This window comes from Trachurus japonicus, chromosome 15, assembly GCF_045865225.1.
Source record: "Trachurus japonicus isolate A0001 chromosome 15, Traja_1.0".
In the NCBI taxonomy this organism is placed as follows: Eukaryota; Metazoa; Chordata; class Actinopteri; order Carangiformes; family Carangidae; genus Trachurus; species Trachurus japonicus.
In genome coordinates, this window is record NC_140921.1 from 11,604,522 (window position 1) to 11,628,295 (window position 23,774).

Sequence of the window (23,774 nt, forward strand, 5' to 3'; positions counted from 1 at the left end):
ACACACACACACACACACACACACACACATACACATACACACACACAACCACACACACCCTGCTGCTGTACAGTAGACAGCAGTAGACATGCCAGGGCTGGACATGCCCAAAAGGCAGAGCCTGGTCTCTGTCACCTATCAGCTGGTGGCAGACAGTAGGCGTGTGTGTGTGTGTGTGTGTGTGTGTGTGTGTGTGTGTGTGTGTGTGTGTGTGTATGTGTGTATGAACCTGGATGAGATTCCTTAGTACTACATATCATCAGTCCAACAGTCAGTAAGCTTGTGGAGTCAGTGTTGGGGGGTGCTAACATGTCACAGGACATGCCAGGGAAGAATAAAGGAGACACGAGGAGGCAGCAGCCCACCCAGGACTGCTGGCATGGCAGCCAGGGGCGGGGCCGAGACAGCATGGCACACGCCAACATCGGACCCCCCTCCTCCTCCCCCTTCCCCCACGGGCTTTGACATGCAGCACGTGAAGCCCTCGGCCCAGTGAGGGGTGGACAGCCATCTGACAACTCCCCACCTGCATGACCTTTACCATGCTTGACCCCCTGCAGGAGACAATCACCTCTTAGCAAACAGCCCGATGGGAGATGTAGACACACAGCACCGGCAGGGAGACACACAACCAGACGGACAAGTGTTATGCACACACGGACTGACAGAAAGTTAAATGGAGGGACAGTTGGTTGGTGTTTGTGATGAGTCATGCAAATCTAGCTGGCTGCTTCCCCAAAAAAAAAAAAAAAAACGACAGAGCTCTGGCTTCGATAACATCACAACTTTTCATCAGAGCAGCAGTTTGTTCGGTCATTTAGTTGCCAGGGAAGCCCACGGATAAGCTGAGGTTTGGAATCGACCATCTTTGTTTGGAGTAAACAAACCATTCATCTGTGTGGGCAGCACCACTGGCAGAGCCTCACAGCACAAATATGATAGATTTGTTCATTCAGTTGGTCGGCAGCTCACACTGACAAACTTTGCTGTTTATTCTCAGCTTATTACACACATAAATGGATGAAATAACAAAAGCAGACATAACAAGTATTTCAAGTTCTAGGACTAAGACCAATAAGTCTGAATGACAAAATAAATATGGAAAAAGTTGATCAGACTTTTTGAGGCATTTGTTCCTCATCAAATGTAAATGTTCAACCAAAACTTTTGGTTACTCATACATTATTTGTCTTTTGGTCCAAAAGACAAATAATGTATGAGTTTATGAGACATGTATTATGAACAAACCTGCATTGCATACTACACTGGAATGTGTCTTTTTTTTTTAAGTACATTTTTTGGACTTTTAATGCCTTTAATTGATAGCACAGTCGAGAGAGAGACAGGAAATGGGGAGGCAGAGAGGGCGAATGACATGCAGGAAAGGGCTGCCTGATGTGGGATTCGAACCGGGGCCGCCTGCCTGCAGTGAGGACTAGTCTCAACATGGGGCGGCCGCGGCAGCTCTACCAGGCACCCCAAATAAATGTGTCTTGAGGAAGTCATGTTTTGTTACTGTTTAATTTGATATTATAAAATGTTCTACATGCATTCATCATATCCCTCAGTTTGTCAAGTTTGTCTAGAAAACCATCATATAGCCTTTGAAAAGGAAACTGAACAATAGCCTACATCTGATGCTATTGTTTGCTGTTGTTATGAATAAAGACTTTTTTATAACAACTTTATTATTGCTTTACAAAATACACAAACAGTGCATAAAACCATATGATGAGCATCATATTAATAACAATTGGATAACAAATGAATAAAGACTGGATAGAGAGAGAGAGGGAGGCATAATACATCCATGGAGGGAGGGAGAGAGGGAGGGAGGGAGAGAGGGAGAGAGGGAGGGAGGGAGAGAGAGAGGGCGACGTCACGCATACGTAATCAGAAGGCGACATGGCGCCGCGAGTAGGACAACAAATGTGAAACGCTGCTGCTGCTGCTGCTGCTGCTACTGCTACAAATAAAGTAAGACCAGTTTGCTGTTTAAGATATTACAGCAACGTCGAAGATTAATTATTATGTTGGACGTTTGAACGCTGCTATCTGAGCCTGGTTGGCGACCTAAACGTAGATTTAAACGGGTTTCCTGATGAAGTGCTACATGAAGCACGCACTACGTTGTGCTAACGTTAGCATCTCACAAGTTTTTGTTTTATTTATCTTATTGCGTGTCACAAATTAAAGCTGTCACTGACTTTTAACCGAAATCTTCATTGTCAACTTAAGTTGTTACACTTTGTGACAGTAACAGAACTAAATGTTGTATTATACTTACATATTTTGTTGTTTCTTCAGTTCATAGGTTACCTGGTTTGGATCTTTCCCTTTCTTTGCTACAACCCCGTTCTTCAGCCCAGAAATGAATCCAATAATCAGACGGAAACTTCCTGCGTCTGTGAGGAGTCTTCTGACAGACATCGGTCCAAAGGAGGAGTGGACCGATGCAGAGCCAGAAGCAGTGACCAGAGATGGGATTTTTCTCCCATCCAGAGCAGATGCGTCCGGACAGGAGGAGTTTCTCACTCCAGCCAAGGCAAAGGAAGAAGAGGAAGAGGAGGGTGGGAGGAATGTGATCTGCATGTTGTGTAAAATTAAACCGTCTTGTTACACCTGCCCTCGGTGTAACCTGCATTACTGCGGCGTGGCTTGCTACCAGAGCCCGGATCACTCCGTGTGCTCTGAGGAGTTTTACAAGGAGTCTGTGCTAAAGGAGCTGAAGGACATGGGGAAGACGGAGAGCGAGGGGCGGAAGAAAATGCAGGAGATTCTTGTGGGACTCGGACAAAAGGCAGAAAGGACAGATGGAGGGATGGAGAGTTTGTTAAAAGAAGCGGGTATTGTGTCAGATGATGCAGAAGGAGGGGGAGAGGACGAGACGATGGAGAAAGTGCAGGTGATGGAGCTCCTGTCCAGGCTGGCAGAGCTCCAGGAGTCTGGAGAAGGGAGTGCAACAGAGATCGATGCTATTTTGAGGAAACTGGAAGAGATCGGAGGAGGGGAGCTGCTGCATGCAGACGTCGACGAGGACGCTGGAAGTACAGCAGAGGATCCGGACCTGGCTGATCGACTCTCAGGTCTGGATGTTGACAAGTTGTCCGAAGAGGAACTGTGGGAGATTCTCAACGGCAAAGAGAAAGAGACGTTTGTGAATATGATGAAAAGCGGAGCTCTGGCTGGGCTAGTCCCCCCGTGGAAGCCGTGGTGGGAAGAGCACAGCAAGGGAGGCAGAGCGCTGGTGGAGGAATTGAACAAACAGGAGAGAGAGGATTCAACAACTGTGGATGCACAGAAAACTGATCATAAAGACAAATCAGCTACAAAGGTGAAAAAGATTAAAGGAAAAAAGGCAAAGGAAAGGAAGGATAGTTCAACTGTGCCTCCTATTTCTGCAAAAATCCCAAAGTTGAGCTCTTTATGTGCAAATCCATCTCCCCTGGTATGCTATGGTTTGGTCAATGCACTTTTTTCTTACTCTTTCACTCTGTGCTTGTTTAATGGGGACACAGATTCACTGATGCATGAGTTTTGTGACATGATTGTTGCCCTGTCAGAGGCACTGAACTCGAGCAAGGTGTTCAACTCGATCCAAGAGGCCTTAGACTGTGGAGAAACTCTCATCTTGAGCGGAGGTTACCTCGACAAGGAGGATCCTCTGGCTCCAGCCCGGGCCGTGGAAGCTGTGGCTCACATCATGACCGGTAGAGATGGAAAAGATGCCACAGGATACTGCCTGGCAGCCTTGAGCCAGCTTCGCTCAGCTCTCTCCAAGGCCAGAACGTCCCTGTCCAAAGAGGGAGAGGAAGGGCAGAAGCGGCAGAAGTACTTCCTGGCAAGCAAGAAGTGTGAATTCTTTCAAGCCTGGGTGTTAGACAATGCACATCAGATTCGAAGACTCGCTTTGGAGTTATGGCACGAACACGGTAAAAGAGACTGTGTAAGAAACAGCATGGAGAAAGCCAAGACTGTAGTTGAGGAGAACTTGAAGAAAGGGAAAAGGAGCGGGAATGGCAAGTTGATTGAAGAGCTGAGCTCATGAGGATGTTCTTGAACAAACATGTTTGTGAATATTGAATTGAATAAATTATATGAAAATCTAAATGATGTATCTGAAATATGATGCCTGAGACTATGAAATAGTTTTTTCATAAAGGAATTGTGAGTTTTGACATTATTAAAAAACACATTTGAACATGTATTGATGTTATTTATTACTAGCAGCACAGAAAAAAAATAAAGCTATTTGATTAAAATGAATAGAGGTGAATAAACAAAACGCTCAATGAGTTAAATAAGAACACAACACTTTGGATTGACCAGGAGGGTCACAAGATGAAGAACCTGACCAGGAGAAAGTAGTTTTACTCAAGTATTTGAAGTACTTATTAGATTCTGACTATACCTCTGTACTTTTACGAGACATCAGAAAGCCAAATAGGTTTTCACATAGGAACTTACTTTGGTGTTTTCTTAGAAATAAAAATAAAATCAATATCTGAGCAAGTCGGATAGGTTAGATATGAATGGAAAAAAAATCCAATAAAATGCGGGTGGAAAAATATACAAAACATATTAGTAAACAATATACAGAAACAAACAAACAACAAAATGTATCAAGTTATGAAATAAATAAATAAAACAGAGGCAAGGGCTTCTTTTGTAGATCATACTTAATAATACTAAACAGTTTAATGGCATTTTTCTTTTCCATAAGATTGAGGGCTTTTATGAAATTCATAAATTCGTGATTCGCATGTAAAACCTAGGAGTCGATTTTAGAAATTTACACTTGTGTATGTAAAGTTTGCCCAAGGTGAGAATGATGTTGATGAGAAAGTATCTAAAGGGTCATTTCCACAGTTGTATAAAACAAAACCAAAAAAAAAACACCCTCATGCTTTCACTCTGTAATCTCGCGGTACTTTGTTCCTGTGCGTGGTCACGTGGTGCGGATGCCCTTCCACGCTGCGACAGCAAACATGGCAGCGCTCTTGAGATCAGCCCGGTTACTCAAATTCTCGCCTTCGGGTTTGCTCCACATCGCCGGCACCAACAGGACCGGACCTCCGCCGCAGCTCAGCCGCCTCTACAGCGGAGCCCTCGGCCGCAGCAGAGGAGCCGCAGCCGGCTGCTCCCGCCTGGTCAGCCCCGCCGCGTCCTGCAGCAGGTAGCCTATCCACGCAGCCTGTTAGCCGGCGTAGCTGTGACCCACGCGTGAGCCGGAGATGTCATTGAGGCTCAATGACAGCCAGGCACACACACTTATTCACACGTATACAACCTGCAGCAGTAACTACAGTGTGTTGCTTTATATAGGATTACATTACCAGCAATGCAACATTACTTATATGTAGCTTGAAATAAACATGGCCTCTCTGGCTGTTACACAAGGTGATGATTAGAAGTTGTGTAACTTCATTTTCAGCCATGTTTACAATGTTTTATTTTACATTTTAGCCCAATGAGAGTAATGCAATGTGATGATACTAAAGCTATTAGCAGCTTCCTCATCATGTGTGTGTATGGTCCAGTTTTGTATTAGCTGCAGCTACTGTACTGTAACTCTTCCTACAGGCCCATCAGTGAAGATGAGACATCCAGACTGGTCATGCTACAGCTACATTAGATGTTTTTGTCACAACATTAGTATTTTACCAGTAAAGAAACACTGGACTGGACTGTAAGTTAGGCCTCAGGTGATGTTAAAGATGGTGGGCAGAGAGAGGTATGGTTCACTCTGCTGCTGCCTCTTCTCTCTCAAGGTCATGGCTCTAAACTAAACATAAAGCAGCCTTTGGGATATATATAGGCTATATATATGTATCTACACTCAGATAGGAGTTTATTAGGTTTATAGGGTTGAGAACGTATTAAGACTCAGCTATGTGGTCAATAGTTGGTCATTTTTTTTCACCCACCCCATCAATACCTGGCTGAATAACAGACACCTCTCTGTGGATAATGAAGTTCAATTCAGCATCATCACAAACTACCATTATCTTTGAAAGACCATATATTTGAATCTGAAACATTATTATCTTCATAAAGTAGGACAAAAACTTGTTTAGTATCTTCATCCCCACTTCCTGAGTGATCGTACTCCTGCTTTTGGATCCTCCGTGTCCGTAACCTCCTTCTTTGTCCTCTGCAGTCGTGTCGGACCGTATGTGGTGCCGTGTGCGCGTGGCTATGCCGTGGCCTCGGAGAAGAAGGAGGAGGTCAGCGTCGCCGTCCGGTCCAAGCAGGCGCAGCAGTTTGACTGGGCTCTGGCCAAGCTGGACAACTCCGTGAGGCGGACCGGCCGCATCACCAAGAGCCTGCTGCTCAGCATCTTCCATGACATCTGCAGGACAGGTAGGCAGCAACAATGTAAAGACTGATGTCAGATGAAGAGGTACAACCATTACTAACTATTCAAACCTGAAGTTTGTTGCATCTTCACACTTAGGTATTATCATCCATTAGCAGTAAATGATGGAAAAAGACAGTTCATTGACATTATACTGTATATCGAATTGAGCAAGCTCCTTGTTTCTTGTCATTTGAAGAAACATTTTGTTATCCAAAATAAGCTGAAGCTTCGGCCTACACCTTTTCAGTCAAGGACGGTACATTTGTTTTGTTTTGGATTTATACTTTAAGGAAAAAAAGAAACAAACTATTGTATGTTGTTTATTTTATGTTTAAATCATGTGTATATAATGTTGTTTATTGATGTGTGTACTTGATTCCACAAGACAGAAATAAACTCACTAAACTTAACTAACTAAACTTTTCAGGGTATCCCAGTGGAAACCAGGCCTTGTTGCTGCTGCGGAGCTGTGGCTCCCTGCTGCCCGAGGTGCCCCAGGAGGAACGCAACGTGCTGGCACACCGTGTGTGGGAGAAGCTGCAGGAGCTGGGTAAGAGGCTGCACCAATGACAGCAACTTGATCATCATATTATCTAAAGTAATCCCTGGCTGTTCATTATCCTCCACCTCACTTCACTACACTTTTATTTAACTCATGACCACATACCGTACATGGTATGGAGCCCATTTAACACTATCAATAATCAAACATAGCAAGTGGCAAGGCTGTACATGTTTTCCAGCTCTGATAATCAGAAAAAACTAAAATACCACTTAAACAAAGGAAGGACACTCTTCAAAAAGGCACCTAACTTATAAATAACTTGTAGTAATAAAATTAGTTTAAACATACTTTGCCAGGTATTTTTATCTGAAATTCATTATACTCATTGCCTAATGTTTTTGTAGATGAATTACTGTATGTTGTCCATGTTGATGTTATTGATTGATTTACCTGTTGTCCTCCCCAGGCGCCCAGTACGATGTTAGTCACTACAACGCCCTGTTGAAGGTTTACCTGCAGAATGACTTCAAGTTCTCACCCACCGACTTCTTGGCCAAGATGGAAGCAGCGAACGTTCAGCCCAACAGAGTAAGAACCTGTTCTCTACAACCAGACTGAAGACAGATACAGACATCTCTGTCATTAGGGTTCGGGCAACGTAAGCTGCCAGGACTGTATTGTTTTCCTCAATGTTCTTCTTTCTTCTTCTTTCTTCTTCTGAGGAAATCCTACTTCCCATGCATAATCAGTGAAAAAAACTTTACAGAAATGTCTGGCCCCATGCCAGATTTACTCAACTCCTTTAAACATTTCTACCAAACCAATGGTACATGCAACAGTTTTGAAACTTTCACCAAAATGTCGCCCCAATACTACAAAAACTTTTGTACACTTAAACTCATTACAAATTGTAAAGTCCATCCAGTATCTTCAGACTGTCCTCCACAAACGATCCACACAGATTTTTGATTCATCAAAAACTGAGCCTACAGTGCATGAAAACGTAAACAGTAAACAAAACAGTACTGTAAACATATGCCATCCAATTCTTGCTAAATACATTTTCAATCTTCCTGAAAAAAATTACAATATTTTGGAGTTGTGGTTGATGAAGTTTGGCAAATATCAGAATTTTATCTCAAAAAACTGAATTTTTGAAAACATTTTGAATTCTGCTCTCATGGGAACAACTGCAGGTTGGTTCTTGGTGTCAGAGGTTGAGAGTTCAAGCCCCAGCAAGGTCACATCAAAATGCTTGATGTCCTCACTTGTAAACGCAAGACAATACTCCTGATGGTGGCTATACAGCACGTCTCTAAATTTCAAAACTTTGAAAATTCATAACAAATCAACCACCGGCCCCGACCATTGCCATAATTTCTTTGATTTTTTTTTTTATTGTGAATGCATTGTATTTCCTTAAAGGTATTTCATTAGGCGTATGCACCTCACCTGTCCACACTTTTTACAGGTTACTTACCAGAGACTCATAGCAGCCTACTGTCAAAACGGAGATATTGAGGGAGCCAGGTGAGCAAACTTCCTGTCCTCTTGATGCACACGTTCTGCTTACCTAACTGATAGATATTCTTTTGCATATATCAGTTCCTCCCATGTTGACCTCTCTCCTGTGTTTCCTCAGCACCATACTGGGCTTCATGAAGAGCAAAGATTTACCCATCACCGAGGCTGTTTTCAACTCGCTGGTGACAGGCCACGCTCGCGCAGGGTGAGTGTCACCGCTTTCTAATCTGCTGGATTTAATGGCACGTAATAAGTGTTGCGCTGGAGCAATTAGATTTTAAACAAGCTGTCATCTTTATTGCCGTGCAGTGACATGGAGAGCGCTAAGAACATCCTGTCTGTGATGCGTGGAGCAGGAATTGAACCGGGTCCTGACACGTATCTCTCGCTGCTTACTGCCTATGCTGAAAAAGGAGACATGGACAGCCTGAAAAAGGTGGGTGTGTTTGTTTAGGTTGTTTTCAAGGCAACACTGATGGATGTTTTTCAGATGTGCATTCATATCTAAGGAATTGTTTCCTTTAATTTATTCATTTTACTCACATTTCTTCCCCTTTCCTCCTCCTCATTCATTTCCCCTTTTGTTTTTTCTCTACTCTCTCTCCTCCTTTGCTTCCTTCCTTCATCTTTTTTCCTGTTTCTCTTCCTCAGACTATGGAGGCAGCAGAGAGTGCAGACTGCAGCCTAATGGACAGAGACATCATGCAGGTCATCTTCGCTCTGGCCAAGGCCGGACACCAGCAGCACATCCCACAGATGGTTGAGCGCCTGAAGCAAGAGAGGGGTTATGTGCCAGGTACACAAGCACACCTCACACATTTGGCAATTCCAGTTTTATATTTGTGACTTTCACTTTGACATAAGGGAGAAAACTTTTTCTTTATCTATATACTTGATTGTAGTTAATTAATTATTAATAATTAATTTTGTGCTTTACACTGCAGTGTGCTTTCTAGTGGTTAGGTTACATGCCAACTTTAATGTTGAGAAAGTCTGAGGGACTGCACATCTGACTCATTAAAGTATTTAAGATAAGATAAGATTCCTTTATTTGTCCCACAGTGGGGAAATTTACATTTGTGCAGCAGCAAATAGCAACAGTATAAAAAAAGGAGAAAAGACAGAATGAGACAAGAAGAATATAAACATCACACAACAATAATTTATTTAAAAAAATGATTTAAAAAAGTGCAGTATGTGCAATACTTACTGTTCAATAAATTTCTGTAACAATTCAGCATTTTTTAATCTTATTGTCAGAGTTATGAGGCTGACAGGAATCTACTTTTGTTCTTCTCGCAGATGCCATGAACCTGTGTCTGAACCTCATCACCCAGAAACAGGAGGATGCGGCTTTTGACATCCTGAAGAATTTCCCCGCGCTGCAGACGGACGGTCTGACCTCTGACTCCCCCAACCTGGGCAACTTCTTCCTCAGACACTGTGTCAATATGGACACGGTACATGAAAAGACACAAATAATTCCTGCATTGTTTTAACTTTAATTTTTAAGATTTAGTCGTAGTGTATGTTGAGTAAATTTTTGATATTTGTGTGTGTGTGTTTGAACTGCAGTCGGTGGAGAAGATCGGGCGCTATTGTAAAGAGCTCCAAGAATCAAATCTCCACCTTTCACCACTGGTTTTCTCTGTGCAGTGTGCTCTGGAGGCCAAGAAGACTGGTACAGCTCATGCTTCTACTTGCACTATTCATTATTTCTATACACACAACCATGCACGTGCACATTTGATACATTGTAAATACAACTTAACTGCATTACCTTTTTGACAAAGGCTGCAAATGATATTGCATTAACACCATTTATTACAAGTGAGGAAGAGATTAAATCACTGTAATGATGGAAAACTGCAAACATCTTTTAAGTGAATGATTTTTTTTTCTTTCTTTCTTTTTTTTACAGAAAAGTCTTTAGTGCTGATGAAGATGATGAAGGAACAAGGATTACCCATAAGGCCACACTACTTCTGCCCCCTCCTCACTCAGAATGCAAAGGACAGCAACACAGCAGGTACACACACACAAACACACATCTAGATTTAATGTCTAGACTTTTTTGAATAGTTTGGGATTGTTGCAGCAAATTTCTACTCTTATTTGCAGAGAGAAACAGTTTTTACTATTTATATATCGACTTTATATATACTGTACTGTCCTTGTGTCTTGTGCTGTAAAGCTTACATCCTTGTAATACGCTCTCACTCGTATGGCCGTAGCTCGAGTCGTGACAAGCTTGTACAGTAGCTGGATCCTGAAGCCACTCCAACTTCATGTGAACAATCCCATGAGTATGTAAGAGCCTAATAGGTGCTGCAGAGCCCCAGAAGGGAAAAGGAACGTGCATATAAGCTGTTTGTGCATCCAATCTAACATGGAGAGGGTTTTTTTTCTCTTTTTTTTGTGGGTGAGCATGATATTAGCAGTTTATGAGTGAGTGTGTGTGTGTTATTTTTGTAATGCAGAGGGGATTATGACTTCCTCTGTACCAGAAAGAGCTTTTAAAGGAGAGTTTCCCCTCAAATATTAATGCCTTCACAGAGTGGTCCAGCTGGGACAGATTTCACCGGGCTGGGGGCAGTCAAGGGCAAAGAGGTCTGATCCCTGCGTGAGAGAGTCGGAGCGGGAGGAGATGAAACAAACACGTACATACACACTTGCTCACAGATACACACACCCGTACTCTCTGGAGAGCTCTAGGAATAGATTGCAAAGTTTAGAAGAGATCCCAACGTCAGCCACTCTCGACAGATGCGCTCCAGACCAAAAAGACACTCCGACTTTCAGAAAGTGCGCTCAGACATGAATGTCATATTTTATGTTCCTTTTTCCTGATCTCAAAACACTTGCCACTTTTTGCCCCCGCGGTCACATTTCTGCAGGAGGACAGTTGAGCTTTATGTTGGGCAGTAACCGTTGATGGATGATATACCGATTGTGCAGATGATGTGACAGTAAACCTGGTGTTGTAGCAGCAAGGATGAAACTAATGCCGCTGCACACTCAAAAACCAACTCTGTATCAACTGTACAGAAGCTGCTGAGAGGAATAAAGTGGTGCACAGTGTGTGTGGATGGTTGATCTGGTGATCTTTGCCCCATGGCAGGGGCAGCTTAGATTCCTATGTTAGGGCGACTAGGGAGCTTAGGAGCCTGAAGCGTCTCCCCTTCACATGCGTAGACACATATAAGGTCAGAGGTCATCTTGCTCCAGTGGCTTTTCTCAAATCTTTTCTCAAACCAAACTTGTTCCTAAATCCGGAGCATCTTGTGTCTCTCACCCCAACTGTCCTTTACCTCTGCAGGTCTGTGCTCCGAACATGGGGCTGGCCGGCTCCTGTGGAAACCCAGCTTGTCTAGATATTTATATAAAGCTTAAGAACTGTAGTATAACAGTAACGCTATAATAGCAAATATTATAGGACAAGATAATATGGCGAAGATTTGGAAACGGTTAGTAATGAGAAAATATTTGATTTACGCACAGAGACATTTATATTATTTACTGTATCTTACCACCTTGCATAGAAAAATGTAGTTGCTGTCAGAGTAAGATGGACAAATTATTAAATATTTAATGCGCTGAAGCTGTGTTCAGGTGCTCATGGGACACTGGACCCTCAGGACAACTGGTACTAGTGTCTTTTTCTTCTCCATCTGCCACAGTTAAATGGCTCAGTGACAGGTACTCATGTCTGTATACATACAGTGTATATATATTTATATTAATAATTGTAATCTCAGCTGAAATTAGATATTTTCTTTCTTATTTTGTTTTGCGATGACTTTTCAGTGGAAATCGTCTCAGTGTCCGATCGCCGGCATTTGGAGACTTGTCAGAATTCAGAACTGGTAAGCGAGTGTATCCTGTCAAACGCGTTCAGCAGCAGCTCGGCTTTTAAGTGCTTTATTTATGCTGAGCTCTGGCTCTCTCTTTGGGGTTTTTTAGAGCAATTAATAAATGATGTATTTTTTCCCCTGTCAGCTAATTGACAGCATTTGAGCTGGCAGGGAGGAGAAGCGGCGTGGACGACTGCGGCGACGCTGCAGATTGACTTCCCCTGTGCGGTCGAGACAGATGCTCAGTTTGAACAGGAGGGAGGGAGAGAGAGAGAGACGCCTCAGCGGCCCCGGCGTCTTGGCAGCGTGACGGAGAGGAGCGGACATGAGTTTAAACATGCACAACCACACACACACACACACACACACACTGTAACTAACGCGCAGTCTCGAAGCCACACAAGCAACGTCAAGACGGCATCCATTTAGTTATCACAGTGCGGAAAGAAGGACGGAAGGAAAGTGGAGAAACTTCTCTTTTGCTTACACACTCGCTTGTTTCCGATGGTGTTAGCCTTAACCCTCATGAATGATGCAGCCTCCTCTCTCTCTCTCTCTCCCTCCTGCTCTTTATACTCATTGGCTGCTGGAGGTGTGTGTATGTGTGCGTCTGCATTTGTGTATGTGTGTGTAGGGGGGGGAGGAGGAGGAGGAGGTCGGGGTGGGGTGGGTGGGCAGTGCAGGTGATGTGACTGATGCAGAGTGACTTGATTTCATGTAAATGCAAGCGCTCTGAGGGAATTCACTTTGGATTACGCGCCCCACTGTGCACGGCCCATGAAATATTAAGCGCCGTGTCACTTTTTGTCCACAGGTGTCACTAGCGGGCAGAGAGGCCGGAGCCCTGGAATTGGTGGAGAACAACAGTGGGGGGGACGAATAAGGAGAGAAAGGCGTGGGGGATGTGGGGTGGGGGGAGACAATCCCTTTGCATTTTGATAAGGTGTGGATTTGGCGGGTTTAGCAGAAGCATATGCTGGGCCGAAGTTCCCACCTGCCGCCAGCTAGTGACCGCTTGTCAGTTCTTGCGACGCAGCGCCTTCTTATCACTTCTGACATGGTGGAGGGAGAGGGAGAGGGAGAGGGAGGGAGGGGAGGCTGCAGAGGAAGGGAGAGTTTCTAGCCTTGTGTGTTTTGGTTGATGGAGCAGGGGGGAGGAAATGTAAAGGCCTCCGTGTCTGGTCTGCTTTCCTTCCTTCCTCCACTGCCGCCATCACCTGACTTTAAATACGTGACCTCATCCTCAACCCTCTCACCGTTTCTTCAATGCAGACCTTTCTGTCCAACAGAGTCGAGCTGCGTTAGAGAGGAAACCACCGCGGCCAGTCTGTTCTTCATGAACTTAATTGGTGGAATGAGAGCTAAGTTAAGCATCACCTCGCATAAAGAATGACCTCGCAGCTTTTCTTGCCTCACAAAATGGACATTTCCTCGTTTTCTCTCTCCTCTGTTTTTGAATAAACAACCCGTCGCTGCCTCACACAGCCAACACAGTCCACCTTTAGAGAGTCATAGATACGGAGAGATGGAGAGACAGATGGTGTTGGTGGGGAGAGAAAAGGAGAAGTGACAGGTACTCATGTCCGCGGATGGGAGGAGATGACAGCGACCGGTTCGCTCCACTCCTCTTTTCCTCTCTTTCCTCCGTCCTGACTTCTCGTCTGTGACAGTTAACCTGAAGACATGAATCTGATGATGATATCTTGTGACCACTGCCATGCTTAACTCACTACTTTGATACTTCTTGCCTGGATGGTGTGTCAGACTTTATGCTGACCAACCTGGAGAGGCCTCTACTCTTCTCAGTTCTCCTCTGTGCCGAATCTTATTTGGAAATTGTTCAGACAGGGAGAGGAAACAAAAAAGATTTACTTCCATATAAAGTTAACTGAGGGAGCACTTGGTACAAATGACGCAACATAATACCACATATTGTTTCCTACTTAATTGTTTTATTCATCCATCATTTGCTGCTCAGCCTTTTTGTATAATTATCTTTTCTAGCGAGTTCATATGAGACTGCAGAAACTTTGTGCAGTGAGTGTAATCGCTGAGTCAGTTACAACCTCTGAGACATCTTTGCATTCGGCACAACTGTCTGCAGCACTTTCTCTCTCTCTTTCTGGACTTCCTTCTCGAGTCTCGTCATTACTGAAAAGAATTTGCCAAAAAACCAGCTGGAGATACAAAATGTTACTGCACATCCCCCTGTAAAACTAGGATGGTGTTAATTAGTGAACTTGAAGGCCCAGTCCCATTTCTCATTCAAACCCTTTTACTAAGAAATATTCCCCTACAACATGAGATCACGACTACAACATAATACATCTCATGATATGCATCATAAAATGTCTTAAAGGGATAGTTCAACATTTTGTCAAATTGGCCCATTGCCATAATCCCTATAGTCATAGCAGTAGGTTCTTTACCTTTAATTGTCAGTGCTGATGGAGTTGTTTTTGAGGTAAATTCATGCAAAACCGCTGATGCGCGTTGTCTTCAGGGACAGTTTTTCAGCAAGCAGTCTCTGCATTTGCCTCTAAAACAACTCTGTCTCGTAACGTTCCATTATTATCTCATAGCGTGGTGAATGTGCAGGTCACAACTTGTCCACCAGAGCGTTTTGGAGTTGTTGGATTGTGTATTTGATGAGTTTGATGAGGGAAACCAAGAAATCCCATGAGCCTTTGTAGCGTAGCTTTGAGCAGCTCACGGCTCTGCTCCGCCGTTCTAAAAATAGCTTGCACCGACAATTAAAGATAACGAACCTACTGCTATGACTATAGGGATTATGGCAATGGGCCTATTTGACAAAATGTTGAACTATCCCTTTAAGTTAAATTTCAGACATTATGCTGCTGTAGACATGAAAATATATTGATTCAGGAATTTTCTATGAATGAGTTCGTAAATGTATGGACATAAGTTTGTAACATTTAATAGTTGTGGTAACTGTAAAATCGTTATTTATGACAAAAATACTAACAAACAAAATGTGTCTCATCCATAGGTTAAAAGCCAAACTAGTTGTTTCACCTTGTTTCCAGTCTTTGTGCTAAGCTGAGATAAACAGCTGGGAGTCGTAGCTTCATATGGACCAGGTCCACACAGACATAAAAGTGTAAATGTAGACTGTTATTTTTTTCACATTGGTAAGTGGACGGTGTTTCTTAGTGGTATGAGTGGTTACTACTTAGCTAAGACATGCAGTCACTTTCCGTGAGTGAAAACTGAGCAAAAAGCAACCTGGGGTTCAAAGAGGTAAAAGCTCTCACCCGCAGACCTGACTTGCAAAAAAAAAAACATCAACATGCACAAACATGCTTGTTGGACAATTGAAAAGTGCTGATTATCATGAAAGCTAACGTGCAGAAGCCGGAAAGCACAAGAGAGAGAGAGCAGCGGCGGTGGCTTATGCATTTATACGTCCTCCATTCACTTGTTTTCTGTCTGTCTGGCTCACCGTGAAATTGATTATGGATTATTCAGGAGGAAGGCAGGTGCTCCCTCTCTTCTTTCATAAAAAAAGGGCCGGATGAAAGCGATGACGGGTTAAGAATGGACGGGTGGATGGATGGCAGAATGGACAGATCCTCCATTGAGAAGAAAGAGGAAGATCGCCTGTTTACTTTTTCTTGAAAGCAGGATAGATGGATAGTGAGAGGGGGCAGATGATGAATGAGTGATATGGATGGAGGGGAAGGGCTGGATGGATGGAGTGGTTCAGGTAGCCCTATACCTGGGGTAGTGCAGCCCCAGCCACAGGTTTTAATGGCATATAAAAGCCTCAGACTCATCTTTTATTCAGCTGAGGAGAGAGACTGCCAGGTGAACACACACGTCCCAGGAGGATGCAGAAACACAGAGCTGTGTATATATATATTTGTGCGTGTATGCATGTGTATGTCTGTGTGTGTGTTTCAGAACCTGAGTGGATTAAATACACACAGCATTTGGAGGTGTGTCAACTCAGAGAAGCACTTCACGGTAGTTTGCCGAAGTCCGCATGGGAACAAGGTGTATTGGTGCACTGGATGCTGTCGTATATCGCATTTAGAAGTATTGATATTTCTGTCCTAAAACTGCATAGCAACACACACGAAGACCTGTGTGTTGCGCTCATTTAGGCCCATGTTCTTCTGCGGCCACGCTCCCAGACATATGCAAAGTGCTGCAGTGCCTCCTCCTCCATACGTGCACACACTCACAAACACACACATACCAGCGGGCATATTGAGTGTGTGTGTGTGTGAGTGGCTGTTCCATATGCATGTGGCTGTTTTGGCCTCCTTCCCCGGGGCAGGACCTCAGGGCTCTGCTGGAGAGCTGGGCAATTGTGCAAGAGTCCACTTCAGGCCTAGTGCATGTTTATGTACACGTATCCACCAGTGCAAGGTAGAGAGAGACAGACAGAGGGGGAAGCAGCCATTAGCATTTTGTCGATGGAGGGTGTGTGAGTGTTTGAAGGGGTGAGAGAAAGTATGTGCCAGCTCATTTCTTGACCCATACTTAAACCGCGGCTGCACGGCTCCAGGCCTGTACATGAGAGTGAACGGAGCGTATCTGTAAAAGTGCAGCATGTGATTCAATTAAAATAAACACAAGCACACAAACTGTTGTCTCCCTGAATCCTGAATTTCTAGGATTCATATTCAACTATTGATCCAAATGTCTCAAATATTCTTTGTTCCTTATTGAACCTTCATTCCCGGGAGATAAAGTTGATTTAAATTAAAATGCTAATTTCTTTTTGCGTGTGTGTTGCAGGTGTTCTGCAGGTGATGAAGGGGATGAAGGAACTCGACGTGTCTCCTGATACCGAGATGTTGACCAACTACGTCATCCCTGTCTTCTCCAGCGTAGAAGCAGCTCAGCAAGCCCTTAAGGTAAAAAGTCCAGGTTCCAGTTTTTTTTTATATATACAGTATATATATATATATATTTACATTTTGGTCATTGAAAAAACTTTGTGTGTGACAAAAATGTGATTTTTCTCTGTTTAGGATGCAGGTGTTGCTTTGCCTTCTGAGGCCTTCTTGTGTTTAGAGGTTCGCACATTGGCTCTGAGCAACCTGGCCAAAATGTACACGCTATGTGAGTACACACACACACAAACACACACACACACACACACACATTCCAAAGAAGCTCGACTGCATCTTGAGCACCCATCATCATAAAAATCGCAGCTTTGCCTGCAGGCTAATTGGCGCAGTGTTAACACACACACACACACACATGCACAAATGCACATACGCACAAACACACACACTTGCCCACTTACTCCTCTGTGCTCATCAGGCCTTTTAAGAGATTAGTCTGTGTGAATATGTAAAGAGCGAGAACGAGAGGCGCCTCCACCGGCGGAGGGACGGGATAGAGGAGGCTGTTAAATAATGGATGATTCTTCTTGTTTTCTGTCTTTCATCTCGTTTTAGTCTCAAACATCCACCGCTGGTTTTTCACATATGTCGCTCTCTTTCCTTTTCATGTATTTCACAGTGTCTCCAATGATTTTTTTTTCTCACTTCACATGAAGAAAGTAGTCGTCAGTGTTTTTCAACATTTCCTGTTTCTCTTCACTGTGTGGTATAACCAGAATCACAGAACAGCCTCAAACACTTCATTTAAAAACTTTATTAGCCCAGAAATACCAAACCTTTTCTGTTTTCAACTTCATACATTTAAAGAATTTCAAGCCTTTTTTAGTTTTGTATCATTTAAAGTTGCTCTGTTTTGACTTTTTGGGCTTTAAGCAGTTCAATGATGTGACCTTGGATCTGGCATTTTTCAGATTGAATTAGATTCCACCCACTGCCCCTCATACCAGGTCTACAAAGGATTGGTAGAATAATTGTTAGTAAAAATTGGTATTGTGGAAATCTTCACTTTTTATATTTCTTGGGTTTTGGACCATGGATGTATTATATTATAATCTTACAATCTCTTATAAAAGATTCATGGTTTGGACATGGTCAGGTTAAAGAAATGGGCATTTGATTGGTCATCAGTTCGAACCCGTACGTATTCAGGTTTTCCGTCCCAACGTCTGTTCCAGTCTTGGAGGTTTTTCTGACTGAGAAAAATTTTAAAGTGATGACATTTTATCTCATATTCAAATGGTCAAAGGTCAACTTCACTGTGACATCATTATGTTCTGTTAAAACACACAAGCATTATGCAGTGCTGTTAGCTCCATACAACTACTAGGCAGTTATTGCAGAGCTGGTTTAGCAGCACAGTGGTCAGCATTAGAGGCCTGAGGTTTGAGATCTTCTTTACCACATGGCACTGGTTCAACTGGGCTCATATCTACTTATTGTTATGGGAGGGGCGGTGCCACCTCTGCCATGGCTCCAAGTGAACTGAGGCACTAAGGTGTCAGAGAAAACTGCCATTTTTTTAACAGGCAAGGCACTGTAAACCGCTCACTGTCACCTGCTCCATTTTGTTAATTAACGTCTGTACTTGTAGCGACAGTGGCATCGACCAGAAAGAGTGTGGACTTTTAAGGGTGTGCAGACATTTCTGTTTGTTATCCCTTCACTTTCAATCATCTTTGATCAGCTTGCCATGCCACATTGAGGATGTCATTTTTGTGTTGTCACTCACTATAGTAACACGACACAGTCAAAAAAAAAAAACTACCTCGGGCTAAAATCAAGCAAAGTTGAACAGTTGAAGCTGTGGACATGATGAGGTCACCAGCGTTATATTCCACACACATAATCACATTATCAGTCACAGAGAGTTGTTCGTATGAATATAAGTTATTTGTGTCTTTTCTTTCTCTCTAATCAATCTCTTTCCGTCACTTCCAGTGTCAGATCCCTCCTTCCCTGCACTGGATCACATCAGTTTCCGTGGCAGCCTCATCCAGGGCTTCAAAAAGTGAGTCAATTAGCCGGTCATCTGTGTCTCTGTGCGTGTGTCTGCGTGTGTGTGTGTGTCCTCCATCATTTCATATTCCACATTTCTCCACATTTTTGCCTCATAACTCCTGACTGGCGTTTAAAGGAGGCCTGTAGCATTGTTGGAGGTCACTGCGGCATATGCTATGAATATGACATGTGCATCCTATCACACCATCATCATCTACAGTGTCTGTGTATGGGCAGCTGCAGGGAAAAAAAAACACTCCATCACACATGCACACACACACACAGACACACAAAAACACACACATGCGCACGCACAAAGCCTCATGCATATGGAGGCCATCATCCCTCAGCTCTCGCCCCCCCCAAAGCACCGTGGGAGATATGTAAATTAGCAGATGCCCACCACTGCCCCATATACCCAAACAAACCCCCAGACTGAACGCACAAACTCTCTCAGACACACACACACACACATGTATACACACACACACAGTTAGCCTCAGGACCGGGGTCTGACCTGTGGGCTTTTGTTGAAAGGGTGTTTATGAATATTTACAGTTTAACACCACACGCCCACACACTAAAAAACACACTGCGGCCCCCTGAGCGCGGCCGGAGGTGAGTCGCAGAGAAAAGTGCTGACGTGTCTGCAGGGCTCAAACTTATTTCTACCTCTCAAAAAAAAAAAAAAAAAAAAAAGCCAGAATAAACTCGGTCGAGCCAAACTTTGAATTTTTTTTTTCTTTTCTGCCACTTTTATTCTTTGTTGTGGCTGATGTGATAATTAACAGTGAGAGTTAATAATCTAACCACCGTGATGGATGAAATGAAGATAATACGGTGCAATGTATCCTATTAAGACAGCAAAGGTTATGAAATTAATAGCAGCATTGAATGTTCTGCTCACGGCGGCACAGTTAAGAAGTTAACTTCACCAGTTCAAGGACACAAAGCAAAACAACTCTTTATTTTTTTCTTGAGAGATCTGCAGCTTCATGTGAATAGACAGTGGTTTTAACAGCAGAGTTTATTCTCATTTTAAACCACAACTATTATAGGATACCAGATTGTTGGTGCAGATATTGTCGTGTCTTGTGCATGAGGCTTTTGTTTGTGTATTTGAAGTCAGTTTATTCACTATTTGTCCGTCTTTTTTTTGTGTGGCTGAATCGGCTTCCTTTCCTCAGTTTGCTCTGCTCACATTGCATGAATGCACACGCACACACACACACACACACACACACACACACACACACACACACACACACACACACACACACACACACACACACCTACACATGCTTCTGACTGTTAGGTTGCCTGACAGGGTCATAATTGGGCTTGTCACTTGTGGAGTGCGCGCGTGCGAGTGCGTGTGCGCGAGTGCCGTGTCATTGCAATGCGGGACCTGCCCCTGTCAAAGACAAGGTCAGGGGATAATTTAATCATTAAAGACCTCCTCTTCTCTCTTCTCCTCTCATCTCCCCGTCTCTCCTCATCTCCAGCAACTCGCTGACAACGCCAGAAATGTCACACGTTGTCATCATTTAGCCCGCATGTGTGTTCGCGTCTTTGTGTACGAGAATGTGTCTTTTGTGGCTTCCCAGGCTTTTGTGCTGCCGTCTCTCCTCTCTCTTGTGCTGTGGGATCGAGGGTGTCAGACTGAGAGATCTGTCGCTTTTCCTCGATGTTTTGTATTGTACTACACTGTCAGTTCAGTAGCTATGTCAGCATGACACACTCAGTATTATGGGTACTTAAAACAAATCCCATTTGCTGTCAGAAAATGTATTCATTCATTAATCTAAACTCATTTATCTCAATGTTTTTTTTTTTTATATTAGAAAATTAATAATATGTAATTCAGAGGGAATTCCATGCAAATTGAGGTGAAATAGAATAATAAAAATAAAAATAAATCTCTGTTTCACCAGAAGAAGTATTTCACAATAAACAGCATATTTCTCAAAATTGTTATTTGAGGGTTTTTGATGTTAGACAGATCATTAAGGGGGGCAAAAGTTCACAAAAAAGGAAACTGAGAGGAACTTAAAATCTACAGATTGTGAGTTTCCTCCAGAAGCATTCATTGAAATAAGCAGCAGAGAAAAAGACAAGTGAGGACAGTAAAGGCGCTTTGGAAGTGTGCGTGTTTGTGTGTGGTGGTGTCTCCTCAGAGAATGTACTTTCAGAAATGTAACTGTTTTGCGGCCTAAAAGCAAAATGCACCGTCGCTTATGAGAAAATGAATGAACCCTGTTCCTCCTCGTTGGGAGTCTTGTTGACCTGTGATGTGATGATGCATGTTGGACCGGGTGCTCATGTCTTGTCCTCTACTGCCCCCTGCAGGTGTGACGACGTGGAGAGCATGGTGAAGGTAAGACCTGAGCGAGAGCCGCCCGCAGCGTTTCAACATCTGTGGAGAATCGAGTATCAGAACAAACTAACAAACCAACAAACAGGATTTTCCCTCTTTGTTTTCTTAAACTCCTCTGAATCTTTACATCTAAAACAGCTTTTTCTTTGTTTCTTCCTCACAATAGAGGGGCTGTAATAACCTATTTTCTCACCATCTGTTCCCTACAGAGTTAGATTTAGGGAACATATACAGTATGACAAGTGCCATCTGCTACCCTTTATCTAAATCTCCTTATGGCACAGTGAACATATAGACAAAAGAAACATACTTAATTCGTCCATTAAGAGGTGTTAATGTACTGTGTTTTCTCAAGGGATGTGTGTGTGTGTGTTTGTGTGTGTTTGTGTTTAATATGTTCTTCTTTTTCTCCAGATTACTGATCTCTTATACAAAGACAAGCGCTTCTCCAATGAAACCTCCAATCCTGCTGGTAAGGACAGATTTATACGCTGTTAACACAGGCAGGTTGGAAAGTACATATCCATCAGTATCCGTGTGTGTGTGTGTGTGTGTGTAGGTGAGAAAGAGAGAGAAGGGTGTATGTGTGTGTATCCATCACATATCAGTAATCATACTTGCAGACTGCAGCCTCTGCAGTGTCTGTCTCCGTCACTTTCCAGCTATAATTCACATGACAGAAAAGTGCCCTGTGTGTAAGTGTTTCGTGGTTTGTGTGCGTGTATATTTGTGTATCCGTGTGTGTATATCTGTGTGTGTGTTTGTGCTCAGTCTCATTAGCAGCAGACTGCTGACCGGTCCGCTCCTTGTCATGAAGCCTGTGTGTGTGTTTACGTGCAGGTGTGTGAGAGTGAAAGGACCTGCCCTCTGCATCTGAGGAAATAGAGCCTGGCTGCTGACACAGCGCTGAGTAGTTAAAGTGTATGAGAGCGTGTGTGTGTGCATGTGTGTGTGTGTGTGTGTGTGTGTGTGGACGCAGGACTGTGTCTCTGGCCTGGCTGTGTGTGTGTGTGTGTGTGTGGAGTGTTAATGTCGCTCTGCATCAGTGTGTGTGTCACAGAGCGTCCCCAGCGTTGAGACTGGTGTGTGTGTGTGTTTGCTGGTGGGAGCGATGGAGACTGTTATCCATGTCACATCCCGTTAGACGACATCTGCGATTGTCTGTGAGTGTGTGTGTGTCTGTGTGTCTGTGTGTGTGTGTGTGTGTGTGTGTGTGAGAGAGTTGAAGTAAGAGGAGGCTGTCACTGCCAGCCGTCGCACATTCACTCACACCGCAGCCTCTGTCAGCAGAAAGGACACACAAACACACACTCTGCAGAGGTTACGGGGGAAAAAACAGTATAAATGCACAAATGGATGCAGTGACTGACACAGTGGCAAATGAAGTTTATTCCCAAGATAACTGCTCACTCTGTGTGTGTGTGTGTGTCTGTGTGCGTCACGTGTGTGTGTTTCTATCCTGTCCAGATGCGGCGTCCTTCTTCTTGTACAACCTGATGGACAGCATGTCAGAGCAGGAGGTGCAGGCACAGGAAGACAAACTGAGGAATTTCTTCAGTCAACTGCACGCTCAGGTACACACACCCTCACACACACTGATGATGTCACTGTAAACACAGACACACACACACACACACTAGGGGTGTGCCAAAAAACGATTCACATAAGAATCGCAACTCTCATTTCAGAATCAATATAAAATGTCCCAACATCGATTTTAAAAAATAAAAAAATGAAACAAATCTGCTGGCTGTCGGCCTCCATTTCCTTAGAATTTAAAAGGCAACATGTTTAACTGCACTATTCTTTTTAATAAAGAGGCACTTTTAATTTTGTTACTCAAATATGTGATATTGCTTTTATGCAACAGTTTCAACAATTCCATCTAAGCATGGATAAATGTTTAAAACTCAATAAATGTGAAAGAGACACTTTAGTCATTCTGTCTTGCAAAGCAGACTGGAGTAGATCATGAGGATCCTTTGCACACCGATAGACTGAAGCAGAAATCATTAGGAATCAAATCGTTTTGAATTTAAAATCGATTTTGAATCAAATCGTAGCCCCAAAAATCAGAATTCAGATAATAAAAGAATCTCACCCCTCACACACACCATACCATACATTCATACACCAATATACTTCATATCCAGTTCATTCATAACCTTCCTGCTTTAAAGGAGCTTACACACTCTGATCTGAGATGATTTGCAGTGTGTAATCACACTCGGATTATTCACAACACACACAGACACGCTTCAGACTACACTCG

The 23,774-nt window shown here is 43.3% G+C and overlaps 2 protein-coding genes across 4 annotated transcripts in view; both read left to right on the forward strand.

The window, feature by feature from the left end:
• The first annotated feature begins 1,882 nt into the window (after window positions 1–1,882).
• On the forward strand, window positions 1,883–4,266 carry znhit2 (zinc finger, HIT-type containing 2). 2 transcript variants are annotated; one of them, XM_085799591.1, is made up of 2 exons: window positions 1,883–1,977; window positions 2,308–4,266. In XM_085799591.1, the coding sequence occupies exon 2, from the start codon at window positions 2,372–2,374 to the stop codon at window positions 4,046–4,048; it is 1,677 nt and encodes a 558-aa protein (XP_085655717.1). In that variant the 5' UTR covers window positions 1,883–1,977; window positions 2,308–2,371; the 3' UTR covers window positions 4,049–4,266. The 2 variants fall into 2 exon arrangements, with proteins under 2 accessions (XP_085655717.1, XP_085655718.1); XM_085799592.1 differs by having other exon boundaries at window positions 1,902–1,977; window positions 2,315–4,266.
• Window positions 4,267–4,946: 680 nt separating this feature from the next.
• lrpprc (leucine-rich pentatricopeptide repeat containing) overlaps window positions 4,947–23,774 on the forward strand; it is a 62,991-nt gene continuing 44,163 nt past the window's right edge. Inside the window, exons 1-17 of one of the 2 annotated variants that reach the window (XM_085799593.1) lie at window positions 4,947–5,176; window positions 6,161–6,363; window positions 6,789–6,911; window positions 7,333–7,454; window positions 8,338–8,396; window positions 8,509–8,595; window positions 8,700–8,826; window positions 9,042–9,186; window positions 9,693–9,850; window positions 9,966–10,071; window positions 10,312–10,419; window positions 17,012–17,130; window positions 17,248–17,338; window positions 19,066–19,135; window positions 21,475–21,502; window positions 21,917–21,974; window positions 22,970–23,076. In XM_085799593.1, coding sequence (XP_085655719.1) covers window positions 4,962–5,176; window positions 6,161–6,363; window positions 6,789–6,911; window positions 7,333–7,454; window positions 8,338–8,396; window positions 8,509–8,595; window positions 8,700–8,826; window positions 9,042–9,186; window positions 9,693–9,850; window positions 9,966–10,071; window positions 10,312–10,419; window positions 17,012–17,130; window positions 17,248–17,338; window positions 19,066–19,135; window positions 21,475–21,502; window positions 21,917–21,974; window positions 22,970–23,076 — 1,926 coding nt within the window. In that variant the 5' untranslated portion in view covers window positions 4,947–4,961. Of the gene's footprint in view, window positions 5,177–6,154; window positions 6,364–6,788; window positions 6,912–7,332; window positions 7,455–8,337; window positions 8,397–8,508; window positions 8,596–8,699; window positions 8,827–9,041; window positions 9,187–9,692; window positions 9,851–9,965; window positions 10,072–10,311; window positions 10,420–17,011; window positions 17,131–17,247; window positions 17,339–19,065; window positions 19,136–21,474; window positions 21,503–21,916; window positions 21,975–22,969; window positions 23,077–23,774 lie in introns of both variants that reach the window. The other variant, XM_085799594.1, reaches the window with a different exon arrangement.